At 43.7% G+C, this 15,574-nt stretch overlaps 1 protein-coding gene across 2 annotated transcripts in view; it reads right to left on the bottom strand.

The window, feature by feature from the left end:
* The window catches only part of LOC126262778 (B9 domain-containing protein 1), a 64,136-nt gene extending 49,767 nt beyond the window's left edge, over positions 1 to 14,369 (bottom strand). Inside the window, exon 1 of one of the 2 annotated variants that reach the window (XM_049959592.1) lies at positions 13,891 to 14,356. In XM_049959592.1, the coding sequence (XP_049815549.1) occupies positions 13,891 to 14,013 (123 nt within the window). In that variant the 5' untranslated portion in view covers positions 14,014 to 14,356. Of the gene's footprint in view, positions 1 to 13,890 lie in introns of both variants that reach the window. The other variant, XM_049959594.1, reaches the window with a different exon arrangement.
* Between the last annotated feature and the right edge of the window lie 1,205 nt (positions 14,370 to 15,574).

Here is a 15,574-nt window from a genome sequence, read left to right on the forward strand (position 1 = left end):
CTGCATGGAAGACTTCCACACATTCGTAGTCTGCTTAATGACATGCAGTTTGTTGTGCGTACTGTTATGCCATTCCATCTCCCAAAGCCGAAAAACCTTGAGGCATAAGTCAGAACACAGGTCAAGTTCAAAGATGCCCATCTCCAGAAGCAGTTTCTGCGTAGCTTGTTTGTCCAGCCTGTCAGCAAGTTCATTGCCTGGTGTCCACAAAAACACCACTGAATGACGGGACCGGTCCAGGGTCTAGATGGACTCCTGGATGGATGCCACCAAAGGATGGTGAGGGTAGCACTGGTCGATAGCTTGCAGACTGCTCAAGGAGTCAGTACACAGAAAAAACGATTCCCTGGGGCATGAACGGATACACTGAAGTGCACAAGATATGGCCACCAGCTCTGCAGTGAATACATTGCAGCCATCAGGCAAGGAATGCTGTTCAATATGGCCTCTGTGGACAAAGGCAAAGCCAACATTACCATCAGCCATAGAGCCATCGGTGTAAACCACTTCAGAGCCCTAGAACACTTCAAAAACCAGGAGGAAGTGACAGCTGAGAGCCGCAGGGTTAACGGAGTCCTTAGGGCCATGCGAAAGGTCCAGGCAAAGGTTCAGCCTACAACTAAACCACGGAGGTGTACGTGAATGGACCCCGAGGAGAGTTGGTGAAGGGAAGGACTACAGTTCAGACAGACGCGATTGCATGCGAAACGCAATCGTTAGCCCTGACCTGGGCCACCTACGCGGGAGGTGAACCGCCATAGTTGGGAAAAGATGATGGTAATTAGGATTTCAGAAGAGCTATGAATGTGTGCAATGTAACAGGCAAGCAGTTGTGCACATCTGATCTTCAATGTAGGGACTCCAGCCTCCTCCAGTACGCTTGTCACCGGACTCGTCCTAACAGATCCTGTCGCTATTCGAACTCCGCAATGGTGCAACGGGTCGAGCAAATGCAATGCTGAGGGTGCTGCCGAACCATAAATCACACTCCCATAGTCAAGGCAGAATTGAACAAGGGCTCTGTAGAGCTGCAGCAGTGTGGAGCAATCTGCATCCCAGTTGGTGTTGCTCTGGCAGCGGAGGGCATTGAGGTGCTGACAACACTTCTGTTTAAGCTGACGAAGATGAGGAAGCCCAGTCAAACAAGTGTCGAAAACCAGACCTAAGAATTGATATGTCTCCACTACAGTGAGTGGATTGTCATTAAGGTAAAGTGCTGGTTCCAGATGAACAGTATGACATCGACAGAAATGCATGACACACGTCTTCATGGCGGAAAACTGGAAGCCATGGGCTAGAGCCCATGACTGTGCCTTGTGGATGGCTCCCTCAGCAACACCAGAGACGAAGCAGCAGTACGAAATGCAGAATCATCTGCATACAGATATGGTGAGACAGAAGGACCCACAGCTGCTGCTATACCGTTAATGGCCACTAAAAATACACACACACACACACACAATATAGAGCCCTGCAGGACTCCATTCTCCTGGATATGGATGGAACTATGGAAGGCACCAACTTGGACATGGAAAGTACAAAGCGACAGGAAGTTTTGGATAAAAATCGGGAACAGACTCCGGAGACCCCACTCATACAATGTGGCAAGGATATGATGCCGCTAGGTCGTGTCATATGCTTTACGTAAGTCAAAACAGATGGCAACCAGGTGCTGGCGTCTGGAAAAGCCTGTTTGGATGGCAGACTCGAGGGACCCAAGATTATTAGTGGTAGAGTGACCCTGGCAGAAGCCGCCCTCACATGGGGGCAGTAGGCCACGTGACTCCAGGACCCCACCCAACTTCCGACACACCGTACGTTCCAGCAGCTTACAAAGAACGTTGGTGAGGCTGACAGCTATCAACATCAAGTGGGGTTTTACTGGGTTTGAGCACCAAAATGAAGGTGCTCTTCTGCCATTGCGATGGAAAGATGCCATCGCACCAGATCCAGTTGAAGATGACAAGGATATGTCACTTGTAGTCAGATGAGAGATGTTTAATCATCCGGCTGTGGATCCGATCAGATGACAATGTGCAAGGGCACTGAGGAGCTCCCACTCTGTAAATGGGGCATTATAGGATTCACTGTGGTGTGTAGTGAATGAGAGGACTTTCCCTTCCAAGCTGCCGTTTGAGAATGCGAAAGGCTGAGGGGGGGGGGGGGGGGGGGGGAGTGTAATTCTCCGATGCAGAGGCTCTAGCAAAGTGCTCAGCAATTGCATTTGTGTCGGTAAATAACGCGCCATTTATGGTAACACCGGTTGGGATCTGGTACCCTAAAACACATTTGATCTTTGCCCAGAGTTGGGAAGGTGATGTATGCACCCAATGGTCAAGATGTATCTCTCCCAACACTCCTGCTTCCGTTGTCTGACAACAAATGCGGGCATGGAGCCATTTAAAGGCTACGAGGTGCTCCAGTGAAGGGTGCTGCTTATGTCGCTGTAGAGCTCGCTGATGCTCCATAATTGCTTCAGCGACTTCTGGCGACCACCAAGGGACTGCCTTACACCGGGGGCACCCTAAAGAGCGAGGGATTGCGTTTTCTGCCACAGAAACAATTGTTGTAGTCACCTGCTCAACCATCACATCAATGTTATAACGTGGGATAAGTTCAACTGTGACAGCAGAGGTGAAAGTTTCCCAGTCCCCATTGTTTAAAGCCCATCTGGGCAGGCGTCCGTGGGCCTGATGCTGGGGCAGTGGCAGGAAGATGGGGAAATGGTCACTATTACACATGTCGTCATGTGCTCTCCAGTGGATAGATGGGAGAAGTCCTTGGTGATAAATCAATGGCCACGTAACTACGATGAGCCACACTGAATTATGTGGTGGCCCCTGTATTTAAGAGGCAGAGGTCAAACTGAGACAGCAAAGTTTCGACATCCCTGCCTTGGCCAGTAAGCACGATGCCACCCCACAAGGGTTATGGGCGTTAAAATCTCCCAAAAATGGAAAAGGTTTAGGGAGTTGTTCAATCAGTGCACCTAATACATTCAGGGGTACTGCACCATCTGGAGGAAGATAGACATTGTAGGCAGTTATTTCCTGTGTTGTCCTTGTTCTGACAGTCACAGCTTCAAGAGGGGTTTGATGGACCACAGTGTCACTACAGACTGAGTTTAGGACATAAACGCAAACTTCACCTGAAACTCAATTATAGTCGTTACGGTTCCTGTAATATCCCTTATAGCCACCGAAGGCAGGGGTCCGCATTGCCAAGAATGAGGTTTCCTGGAGGGCAATGCAGATAGCAAGTGTAAAGCTTAACAGTTGCTGTAGCTCAGCCAGGCAGTGGGGAAAACTGCCGCAATTCCACTGGATGTTGACATCATCGTGAGACTGGGAAGGCATGGAACATTCAATAGGGCAGTTTACACCTCAGAGTCACCTGCTGCTGCCGACTTATTGCCTGAGCAGTCTATATCCACTGTGTCTGAGGGTCTGGCAAGATCTAAGTTGTCAGTGGATGCCAGAATCTCCACCCCACCCTCAGACACAGAGCTTGTAGGTAACAGTGGTGCGGGTGCCACTGCAATTTCCTTGGTCTTAGGGGTCTTCGTTTTGGATTCCGTGGCTGGGAGGACTTCACTGTCTCAGTCTCCGGGACTGAGGATGAATGTGTTGCCCTACAATCAGCTGCTTTTGAGCTCTTCAGCCACTGACGGGTGTCATCTTTCCCACTAGCAGAAAGCTGGAAAGGGAGTGACCCAAGGGACCTCTTCCTAGCGAGAGAAGCCAAAGAAGACTTATGCTTCTCCGGCTTAGAAGTGGAGACAGACGTCCCCTATGGTTAGTGGGATGTTGCTCCCAAAGTAGGTGGTGTGGGAGCAACAGGGAGGGAAATGCCCCCCACCATCAAGGGGGCAGGTGTAGTCTTCCGGCTCTGAGAGGTGACCTGGGTTGGCGGAGCTGATGGTGCCAGAACTGTTTTAGCGGGGGTGTAAAACGATGTCATACGCACAGGATATAGGAGTTCAAATTTTCTCTTAGCCTTAGTGTAGGTCAGTCTGTCCAGGGTCTTGTACTCCATGATTTTCCTTTCTTTCTGGAGAATCCTGCAGTCAGGCGAGCAAGGCAAATGGTACTCTCCACAGTTGACACAGATGGGAGGTGGGGCACATGGAGTATTGGGATGTGATGGGCGTCCGCAATCTTGGCATGTACTGCTGGAAGTACAGTGGGAAGACATATGGCCGAACTTCCAGCACTTATAGCACCGCATCCGGGGAGGTATATAGGGCTTTACATCACACCGGTAGACCATCACCTTGACCTTCTCAGGCAATGTATCCAAAGTATCACCCTCGAAGGCCAAGATGAAGGTACCGGTGGCAGCTTGATTATCCCTCGGACCCCAGTAGACACGCCAGACGAAATGTACACCTAGCCGCTCTGAACTGGCACACAGCTCGTCATCAGACTGCAAAAGAAGGTCCCTGTGAAATATGATACCCTGGACCATATTTAAGCTCTTTTGGGTGTGGTGGTTACAGAAACATCCGCAAGCTTGTCACAAGCAAATAACTCCCGTGACTGTGCAGAGAACGCTGTTTTGGTCAAGACTGACCCAGATCTCATTTTGGACAATCCCCCCACCTCCCCAAACTTGTCCTCTAAATGCTCAACAAAAACTGGGGCTTCATCGTCATGAAAGATTACCCATCAAATCTCGAACATACAAGGTACCGGGGCAAATAAGATCCACTACCATCCTTAGCCTGACATTCCTCCCATCGTGTGGCCAGGGAGGGGAACGATTTGGGGTCGTACTTCTGTGCGTTGAATTGAGCTCGTGAATGCTCAGAGACTGCTGGTGTTTCACCACCAGCAAGAGATAGTGGACTACGCTTCATCATGTGCCATCCACCCTGATGCCACCTTCCGACTAGGGGCCTTCCCCACAGGTGCCACCCAACCGCAGCAAAGGCCACCTGGCAGGATGGCCACTGCTGGGAGTCCCGATGTTCCAGGAGGATGGGCATCTACCCCTTAGCTTAAATGGGGAGTTAACGGCGCAGGCATCAGCAGAGCGATCCCTGTGTGGTCAGGGGGCTACAGCCCAACAGGGTACATGGCGGCCCCACCACAATGGGCCGGCTACCGTGCTGGATATCAGGTGCAAAGAAGTCCATGGTCTTCGTCGACACAGAAGGCGACACTGCACAGTGCGTGGTGGAAAATGCACCCTGGAAGGTGCCCTCACCCAAGAGAAGGAGAATGAGTGGGACTGAAATGTGACGACGAGAATGTGGGCTAAAGACCTCAATGCACAATGGACACGATGCACCATGCAAGGCACACTTCCCCAATTGGCTACCCCTACAGGGTACCATCATGTAAAGGCCGAAACATGTGAGACTCCTTTTAGTCGCCTCTTACGACAGGCACGAATACCTCAGGCCTATTCTTACCCCAGAACCCACAGGGGAAGGCAGCAGCAGTACACAAGCACTAGCAAACAACTGGATACTGGAGTTTGGGGTATGTGAGATGATAGTGATGGATCAGGGAGCCAACTTTATGTAGGATTTGTTCAAGGAATTGTGACTTAGCCATTTCTGTGTGAAAAAAAATGATGGTTAGTCCTTTACATCCTCAAACTAAAGGAAAAACGCAAAGAGTGCATAGAACTACAGAGAAGATGCTACGATATCACACATCAAATTTGGATGTTTATTTATGGGGTTGGGTTGTTTTGGGGAAGGAGACCAGACAGTGAGGTCATCGGTCTCATCGGATTAGGGAAGGACGGGGGAGGAAGTCGGCCGTGCCCTTTGAAAGGAACCATCCCGGCATTTGCCTGGAGCGATTTAGGGAAATCACGGAAAACCTAAATCAGGATGGCCGGATGTGGGATTGAACCGTCGTCCTCCCGAATGCGAGTCTAGTGTTTGACCACTGCGCCACCTCGCTCGGTGTTTATTTATGATATGTGGTCTCAGGGTACAATTCAAAGTAGCACACAAATACAGTATTGTTAACTTATGAGGTAGTATATAGCCATAAAATGCCATCACCATTTGACATGTTCAAAAACAAGAAGTGTAAGACAGGAGAATCTGTTAAAAGAGTTTGTGAGAATAATAAAGGAAATACGGAACAGGGTGCATAAGTCTAACACCAGGGCCCTACAAAGGCAAGAAGAAGCAGTGAGCCACAGAGCAAGAATACTACAATACACAGTTAACCAATGGGCAATGTTATCAACATCTTATACTTCAAAGTGGAAGATGAAAAACAGTATTGCAAAGCATCAAGGGTCATATCAACTTCTATACACTATGTCACCCATGAGTGTAAAGATTCAATTACCAATAAAGATGACAATTTTACGTGTGAGAGACATTGAAACTGTTTTGAGGGTGCCAGGAGTTATTCCAGGAATTATGGATTTGGACCAGAAGGGAAAAGTGAAAAAGAAGGTACAAAGGAGCGAGTGAGAAGTTTTGAATGAACCAATGAGACGTAGCCGGTATGTATTAAGACCTAGAAAAGAAGTACAGATTTATGATTTGTGTTTGTTAGTAGTACAACAAGGTATAGTATGGACAAGATAAACTGTTGCGGGGCAGCAGGTGACTTCAGTGGGAAGAAAGGGTAATTCGTATCCCCGACCTCAGCTATCGATTGTCATCAGTACAGAGGCTTTGCGGAAGTAATGCTTTGAAATGAGGGATACTGAATGAATTTGTCAGGGTAAAAGTGCAGTGGCTGTTATTAGTTGCAGAGGAGCTAGATGGAAGTGGATTATTAATAAACTGGACATTTTATGAAATAGTGGGGCCAACTACCTACCACAATTTCAGGAATAATCATCTAAGCATTTTGCAGCCTTGACCGTAGTCGCCATGAGAACTTATAGAGGTGTTACACCTACCTTGGCTCAGCTGCTGTTCAAATCCTGATGGACTGGATTCTCAGAGCCTAGAAGGCACCAGAGGGAACTGTAAGTTAAGCTAAAAGAAACTGACAGAGCTTAGGATAAGTAGTGCATAAAAGAACGCAATGACAAAAGTACTCTTGAATAAGTAACAGACCAGAGCCAACTGGGCCAGCTGCCAGAGAAATTGTCACCATAATTTTCCATAAGGATGATCTGGTTTAAGGCAACACGAGGGATTGGATCTTAAAGAGGCGGGCAATGTGGTGAAACAACCCATATCTGGTCAAAAAAGTGCAGATTGTGGGGTAGATGGCAGCAGTGACAGCTGCAGGCAAGAATGGGCGTCATGCCTTACAATATACAACACAGCCATTACAGCATTTCAAGGCAAGCCAGCCTGGCAAGTTGTCGACACAGCTGACTCATCTGTACGCGAGGGAAAGAAAGCAGAAGCCCCTTCGACACTTACAATCATGGAAGTGTTTAGCATATGTGGTGTAAGGCACAGCAAATCCCAAGCAAGCACAGCCCAAAAACATACAAATACCTACGCATTTTGCACTAAAGTCACTTGTGTTACTATCACAATACTGCTATCATGGAATGCCGTTCTTGGACCACAATTCTACTCTGTGACAGGGCAGTCTGCCTTAAAACCACAGGAGCTGAAGCCACCACCGCATCGGGCCAGCACTGGCCCTGGGAAGTTGTTTTCCGGTTATCAACACAAGGCAGTAGGTCACAGGCATTACATCAACTACCTGCCAAATGCTCAACAGAGTTGGGAACATGATCCTTGCCACAGCTCTCACGGCCATAGATTGGAGGCTGTTGGGACCAGAGTCATGATTAACAGAGGCAGCTGCATCGTGCCGTGCCACTGCTCAGCTGATGACATGCTCTGTCAATAATGCTGGGCAGCAACACACAAGAGGTTGTTGGATGTCTCAGCCAAGCAATTACAGTGTGGAGCTGTACTAAAGCAACTTGGGAACCTGGCTGCACAACATCCCACTTCAATGCAGAGTAAGTGTTGCAACACACACAGGCCCACTGAAAAAGACAACTGAACATTTAAGCTTACAATCAAAAGGCCTTCTTCACAAATAGAAAACACACATGTGTGCGCGCACGCATGCACACACACACACACGGCTGCTCTGTCTGGCCGCTGTGGCCTGAGCCAAGCCACATGTGTGTGAATTGTGCTTGTATGAATGTGCGCGCTTTCTATTTCTGAAGAAGGCCCTATGGCCGAGAGCTTAAATGTTTGGCAGTCTTTTCGTTGTGCTTGGCTGTGACTCTACTATCCTTTTCATAATACTGTCATCGATCCTACTCTGCTGTATATATGATTATTGGGAAGTAAAGGCAAATTGATTTTATTTCTACTGATTAAGAACAAAAGTCTTTATCATATATCAGATGCTCTGTTACCCCATCCAAAGCTTTGTTTCATCTCTGTAACGTAGTCTGTCAACGACACACTCCGCTTTCTGTTACTAAGCTATCTATAGACTCCACTCATGCAAGAGGTGATCCAATTAATGCATAACAGTTTAATCCACCCAAAAGTGTTTTGCTATCCACACAATCAAAGGTTTTGGCAAGGTCACAAAATAAGCAACAGGATTTTTTTCTTGTTTGGCTTTTCCAATATTTCATTTATGAAGTCTTGTATTGTTTTCTCTGTGAAGTATACCCAACAAAAGGTAAACTGAGAGGTAGTTCACAACAGCTTTCCTAAAACTGAAGTTTACCACTTCTTCTCACAAGTTAACTTTCAAATAAACAACCCACATGCCACATACAATATAATGTATTTGATGATGATAGATTATTACATGGATACGACAATGTGGTACAAAATTTCCAGATGAGCACTGTTATTTTGCATAATTAAATACTCTGCAATTTGGTGTCTTTTGGCATGTAGCCTACTAGTACCCAAACCTATTGGTTACACTGACTATAAACTTTTCATCGTGAATATTTCGGTGGTAGTTCTTTTTTCCCCTTTTAATTCCGAAATGCAAAATGCAAACAACAATGTCCATACAGTTGTCTGTGGCAGTTCTTGAAAATCCCATTAATACTGATATTAGCCTCCTGAGTAACAGACTTGGAAGCATACATGCTAATAGTTCTGAGAGCCTACAGGAATACAAAAGGAAATGTTTTACATTTCATAAGGCAGTTACAGAGTACATATAACTGGAAAGTATTTGTATGTGGAGAGTTCAGTATATATTTTGTCTCAGAACACTGAGAGTTATTAATGTCCAGCTTTGCTTCGACTCCAACAGCAACTTTTCCATCAAGATTAGGACACTGTGCAGCAGTGACTGACAATACATTTCTAAATCCAACTATTTTTAATGAAATAGGTGTGAATTCCAATAAATTGTTTATGTGATCATGATGGTCAAATGGCAGCAATAAAGCATTCACATCAATCACATTAAATGCAGAAAGAAAAAGGAAAATGTGACAGAATTGTAAATGCTGACTCAATTACAATATTTAGAGAAAATTTACAGGATGAAAAATGGGAAGAAGCTTAAATGAAACAACAATTTTACTGTTACCAGTCACTGTTTATCTCCACGATGCATTTCAAAGGTTTAAACCTCCATCATTAGGTGGATTTACATTTGTGTGTGTGTGTGTGTGTGTGTGTGCATTGTGTTATGAATTTTTGAAGGACCTTGTGGCACCGTCTCCAGTGGTCTCAGGTTCCTTTCACTGTCATAACTACATAACATGTATACTGTCATATGACAGTATACATGTTATGTGTTACGACAGTAAAAGGAAACTGTGACCACTGGAGATGGTGCCACAAGTTCCTCCAAAAAATCGTAACACAACACACACACAAATGTCATACTAACAAATGTAAATCCAGCTTATGATGGAAGTTTAAACCTTTGAAATGCATTGTAGAGATAAATAAACAGTGACTGGTAACAGTAAACTTGCTGTTTCATTTAATGTCAATAACAGTCATGGTAAAGCCTAGCCTAAAATGTTCGCATTTAAAGGGAAGAAGTTTAAAAAAGACACAATAGATGTGATGTGTAATTATTTCCTAAAAATATTCTTAGAACATCAGTTTTCCTTTAGAACAGATGAGGGATATTTACAGTAAACACTGAGAAGACAGATATCTTGTACTACGATGAGAGAGCTTTATTTAATACATTGGACTGGCTCAAATCAACACAAGCATGTCATCAAAAAAAGGGGAAAACATTATGAAATGATAATTAAATGGACACCCTAGCTGCAAACAAGCGTTGATGTACTTCATTGGGGACATGTTGAAAATGTGTGCCCCGACCGGGACTCGAACCCGGGATCTCCTGCTTACATGGCAGACGTTCTATCCATCTGAGCCACCGAGGACACAGATGAATAGCGCGACTGCAGGGACTTATCCCTTGCACGCTCCCCATGAGATCCACATTCCCAACATGTCAACACCACTACGTTCGCAGTGCGCCTTATAGCTGTTTACCCATCATACTCATTACTCGTGGCAGATTAATCTACCAAGTCCCGTACGAGTTCGGGCATAGCGTGAGCATTCGCACAAGAAGGTCAATGGCCGGGAAGCCATATTTTAACTATATATGACGGTAGTATCTGTTCCCGAAAGAACAGTTACCGTGGTTGACCATGCAGCTTGCTACAAATGAAATGATAATTAAATGGACACCCTAACTGCAAACAAGCGTTGATGTACTTCATTGGGGACATGTTAAAAATGTGTGCCCCGACCGGGACTCGAACCCAGGATCTCCTACTTACATGGCAGACGCTCTATCCATCTGAGCCACCGAGGACACAGATGAATAGCGCGACTGCAGGGACTTATCCCTTGCACGCTCCCCGTGAGATCCACATTCCCAACATGTCAACACCACTATGTTCGCAGTGCGCCTAATAGATGTTTGCCCATCATACTCATTTTCAACATGTCCCCAATGAAGTACATCAACGCTTGTTTGCAGCTAGGGTGTCCATTTAATTATCATTTCATTTCTAGCAAGCTGCATGGTCAACCACGGTAACTGTTCTTTCGGGAACAGATACTACCGTCATATATAGGAAAACATTATACTATTCACAAAAATAAAAATTCTGAGAACAATGAAATAATAATATGGAGTGTTATTAGACATAAAATGATTAAACTCTGCAAGGCAAAGGATTCTGAACTTCCAGATGACAGAACTAATGAGGATGATGATAAAAAATTAAAATCACCAGCCACAGCATTCAACCAATTCTTCCAACAGTACATAAAAGAAAGAAAAAATGGTCCACCAAAAGCTCAGCCAACAAACTTACTTAGAAACATAATGCATATCAACCACCAGACATCAGTTTTACCAACCAATCTGTTAAAGAGGTCACAAAAATCTTTAGGTCACTAAGTCTTCTGGCTATGGTGGTATCTCAGCCAAACTACTAAAGTCTTGTGCTGACTTCTTGTTAGAGCCATCCTTGGGTTAGTCTGATGACTAGTCAGTGAGTCAGGATGTATTTCTTGAAATATCGAAGTATGCAGCAGTTGCACAACTACACATGTGAAGATAAGAATCTGGACTCTAATTGTACGCTCCTCAGTTTAGTTTCTGCAGAGGCTTCTCTACTACACATAAGCTCTAAAATCCAATTCTAGTATCACTGGCCAATAAAAATTACCCTGCTGACATTTTCTACAATTATCCTGATGCATATGAATTTGTGGGTCATAGCATTCTGCCAAAGAAACAGAAGAGGTATAGCATTAAAGGTCTTCCCTAACATGCATACATCACATTAGCAAATGACATGACAGGTATCAGGATAAATTCTGAGTGGAGAAAACATTAAATTGTGGTGCACCAAATGGTTGAGTGTATGGCCTGCTCCTGTTCCTGGTCTACATACATGACTTACATGGGACACTAGAGGGCTCTTCAAAAACTGTAACGTTTGCTGATGATCACAAGTATGTTTAGCTGGCCGAAGTGGCCATTGGTTCTAGGCGCTGCAGTCTGGAACCACGAGACCGATACGGTCACAGGTTCGAATCCTGCCACGGGCATGAATGTGTGTGATGTCCTTAGGTTAGTTAGGTTTAACTAGTTCTAAGTTCTAGGGGACTAATGGCCTCAGAAGTTGTGTCCCATAGCGCTCAGAGCCATTTGAACAAGTATGTCTATACTTGAAAAAAGAGACACCATTGGTCGTATATTTTTTACTATTGCAAAATCGATTTTCTGTCACTGAGTGACCATCTTCAGTGCTATATTGTATAACTTAAATTGGGATACACTGTTGTCACTAAGCTTACGGCAATCACATAGATTGCCGTAAGCTTAGTGACAACAGTGTATCCCAATTTAAGTTATACAATATAGCACTGAAGATGGTCACTCAGTGACAGAAAATCGATTTTGCAATAGTAAAAAATATACGACCAATGCTGTCTCTTTTTTCAAGTATACCTGTTATCTGGTCGTAGTGCACAAGACAACATGGAGTCGCCAATCAAGTATGTCTATAAAAGATCCAAAAATGGCTACACCAAACAACCCAGGAGAATAATGAAACATCTTTACAACTGGTTCACTGCCAACAGCTCAACCTTTATTCCTACATGGACACTCGTTTCATGCAATTACAAACAAATAAAATAATTTACAGTACATGACAGAGATCAATGGGCAAAAACTGAATGAGGCTACTTGTGTTTAGTTTTTGGCCATCCAGATTGATAATAAGCATGCATACAAGTTAAGCAAACAGTTCAGTTCTGCCTGATCTGCACTCAGAAATCGCTTACATGTGTTGATCTGCAGAGAGGATTGCTAGTGTACGTTGACTCAATTCTGTTCTATGGCATAATCTTCTGAAACACTGTTATTAGGGTGAAAAAGTGCAATAGAAGATTGTGTAATGCTGACAATTGATTATGCCTACCTTGCACAAGCTTCTTCACGGACTTTGGGAGTCTTATACTTACATGCCAATAGATGTACTCCCTAATGGTATATCTTATTAAGTGTGAATTTTGGTTGAAATCTATGTAAACAACATAATTATAAGTTTGAGTAGATTAGTGCTATCCATAATCTGTTGGCAGATTCTACCTTCTAATGTAAATTTGACACGTTATACATCCCTGAAATCTCTCCTTCACTGTGAGATTTACAGAATACAATATAGGAATGAATAAATGAATGAATTCAACCACCTCCGACCTTTGTGGAACGGAAAAAAAGTCGTTTGGCACGACGACCTGGAAACAGACGAATGTTCAATACGAGACGTCGGCTTTGATCAGTGACACAAGAAACATGCGACAAACTCCGTAAACAATACGGCGATTATAACGTGATGATATTGATTTTTCAAAGGGGCCAAGATACACCACACTCAGGGTTTTTTTCCGTGTCAGATTTGTTGGCCTCCCAACAACAAAACTATGAATATTTATGTACCAAAATGAGACGTGACAGCAGCCACTAACAATAAGTCACTGACTACAGGCAGGGAACTTCCCTCTTGACCCAGAGAGTAGGAATAAATTCTTTTGTTTTCCCGTCATACTCGTTATTCACTTCCACCTCTCTTCGCTCTAAGTGATCACTTGTCTTTTATTCCTAATCCCCGTCTCGCTACTCTACCCTCCAGCCTCCATTTAGCCTAACAGTTGAGTTTCACAGAAAATGGTTCAAATGGCTCTGAGCACTATGGGACTTAACATCTAAGGTCATCAGTCCCCTGGAACTTAGAACTACTTAAACCTAACTAACCTACGGACATCACACACATCCATGCCCGAGGCACGATTCGAACCTGCGACCGTAGCGGTCGCGCGGTTCCGGACTGAAGCGTCTAGAACCGCCGGCGAGTTTAATACAAAATTTGACGTAGGCTGGAAATAAATGTATACAAGAAAGAAATAATATAGAAAGGCATTTTGTTACAAACTGTTGCACTCACCGATGTTACAACCCAATCGGGTCCAAAAGTAAAACAATGTTTACAATACAAATCATCTACATCTGGGATAGTTGCAGATTCAATTTGTCCGTTTACAGAAACCAAGAAAACACCACTTGACATTATCAGTGATACAAACACATTGTCATTGGGAATAAAGAAATTTCTTCCTATAGTTAATGATACACGTCATTTGAATAATCACCATATAATTTTCTAACACTGTTTCGCTGAAGTTTCCGATTCAGTACTAACTACTCGTAGGCGGTGGACTCCTAACACTAACAGATATTGTGTGACGGCATCGTCATAACATTGATGTGTAAACACTGCATCGAAAACGTTGAAGACGCCAAACTGCGGTTGCAAAATCAAAGATCTTGAGCGCAATGGTCAATTCTCCGACGAGTGTTTTAGTGCATATTGTGGATGTATATCGAATATAAGCCACCAGAAATGCAAGATGGAGCCAATACTTTAACTGAGTGTATCACTTGTTACTAAGATTTTAATGTTGTGGCAGCTTGCGCATAAAATGCGGTAAATAAATATGTCCAGTGAGCAAAATTATGCGATCACCTGCAAAACAAAATAAAATAAAAAGTAGATCACTAAGGTTCAGCACATTTCCGGGCAGTTTCAAAGACAGTGGGTTACTAGTGACATTTGTAGCATAGAAACTAAAACCTATTTTAATAAATTGTAGTAATGAACTAGATCTAGGATTTTTGTGCAGTGAGATACATTTTGAAGCCACAGGCATATATCTGGATCATTTAAAAATTGCTATTGTATCTCTTTATAGATCACCAGATGGAAGTCCATTAACATTTTTAGAAAAACTTGCGACTTTACTAAATTTCTTTCTTAGTCCTCAGTGGAAGAAATACAGTATTGTGATTGGTGGTGACATTAATGCCACATTTGATGTAAACAAAGATGTGCACACTGTAAATGAATTTAAAAACCTGTTACGACAATTCAACTTCATTTTTACGAACTGCAAACCCACAAGACAGTCCGCTTGTCTCGACAACATACTTACAAATGTCAATAGAGAGTTACTGACTTCAGATGTAGCTGTCTTCGATTTCTCGGACCATGACTAAGTTTGGGTAAAAATAGGTACAGACACGCATAACATGGAGTATAAGGAGTTTAAAGAGCCTAAAATAGTCAGCACAAGACCAACAATGCAAGAAAAATTGTCTAATTTCATGGTCTCACTCAGTAATTATGACTGGTCACATCTGTTTAACAATAATGCTCAGGGCTCTGCCAGTACATTGTTTGATAGATTTTTTCATTATTTATTAAATATATTCGAGACCAACTGCCCTCAATACAAATGTAAAGTTAACCCTAAAAGTAACAGTAATAGACATAGGGATAAGAGTCCATGGTATACCGCTCAACTAGCCAATATGAAAAGAAGGCTGTTGTTGTATAGAGATTCTTCCAGACTTCAGAAAACTGATATGGCTAAACAAAGGTACTCAAGAGCACAAAAGGAATATAAGTATGCTTTAAATGAAGCCAAAAAACAACATAACCTAGTCAGCATTGAGTCATCAAAAAATAAATGCAGAAAAGCATGGACTATAATAAATTCAGTGGCCAAAAGCAAGCAGAAATTTGAGGTAGTAATTTCAGCAGACGAATTTAATAACTACTATATAAAATC

Source organism: Schistocerca nitens, chromosome 6, assembly GCF_023898315.1.
Source record: "Schistocerca nitens isolate TAMUIC-IGC-003100 chromosome 6, iqSchNite1.1, whole genome shotgun sequence".
Lineage (NCBI taxonomy): Eukaryota > Metazoa > Arthropoda > Insecta > Orthoptera > Acrididae > Schistocerca > Schistocerca nitens.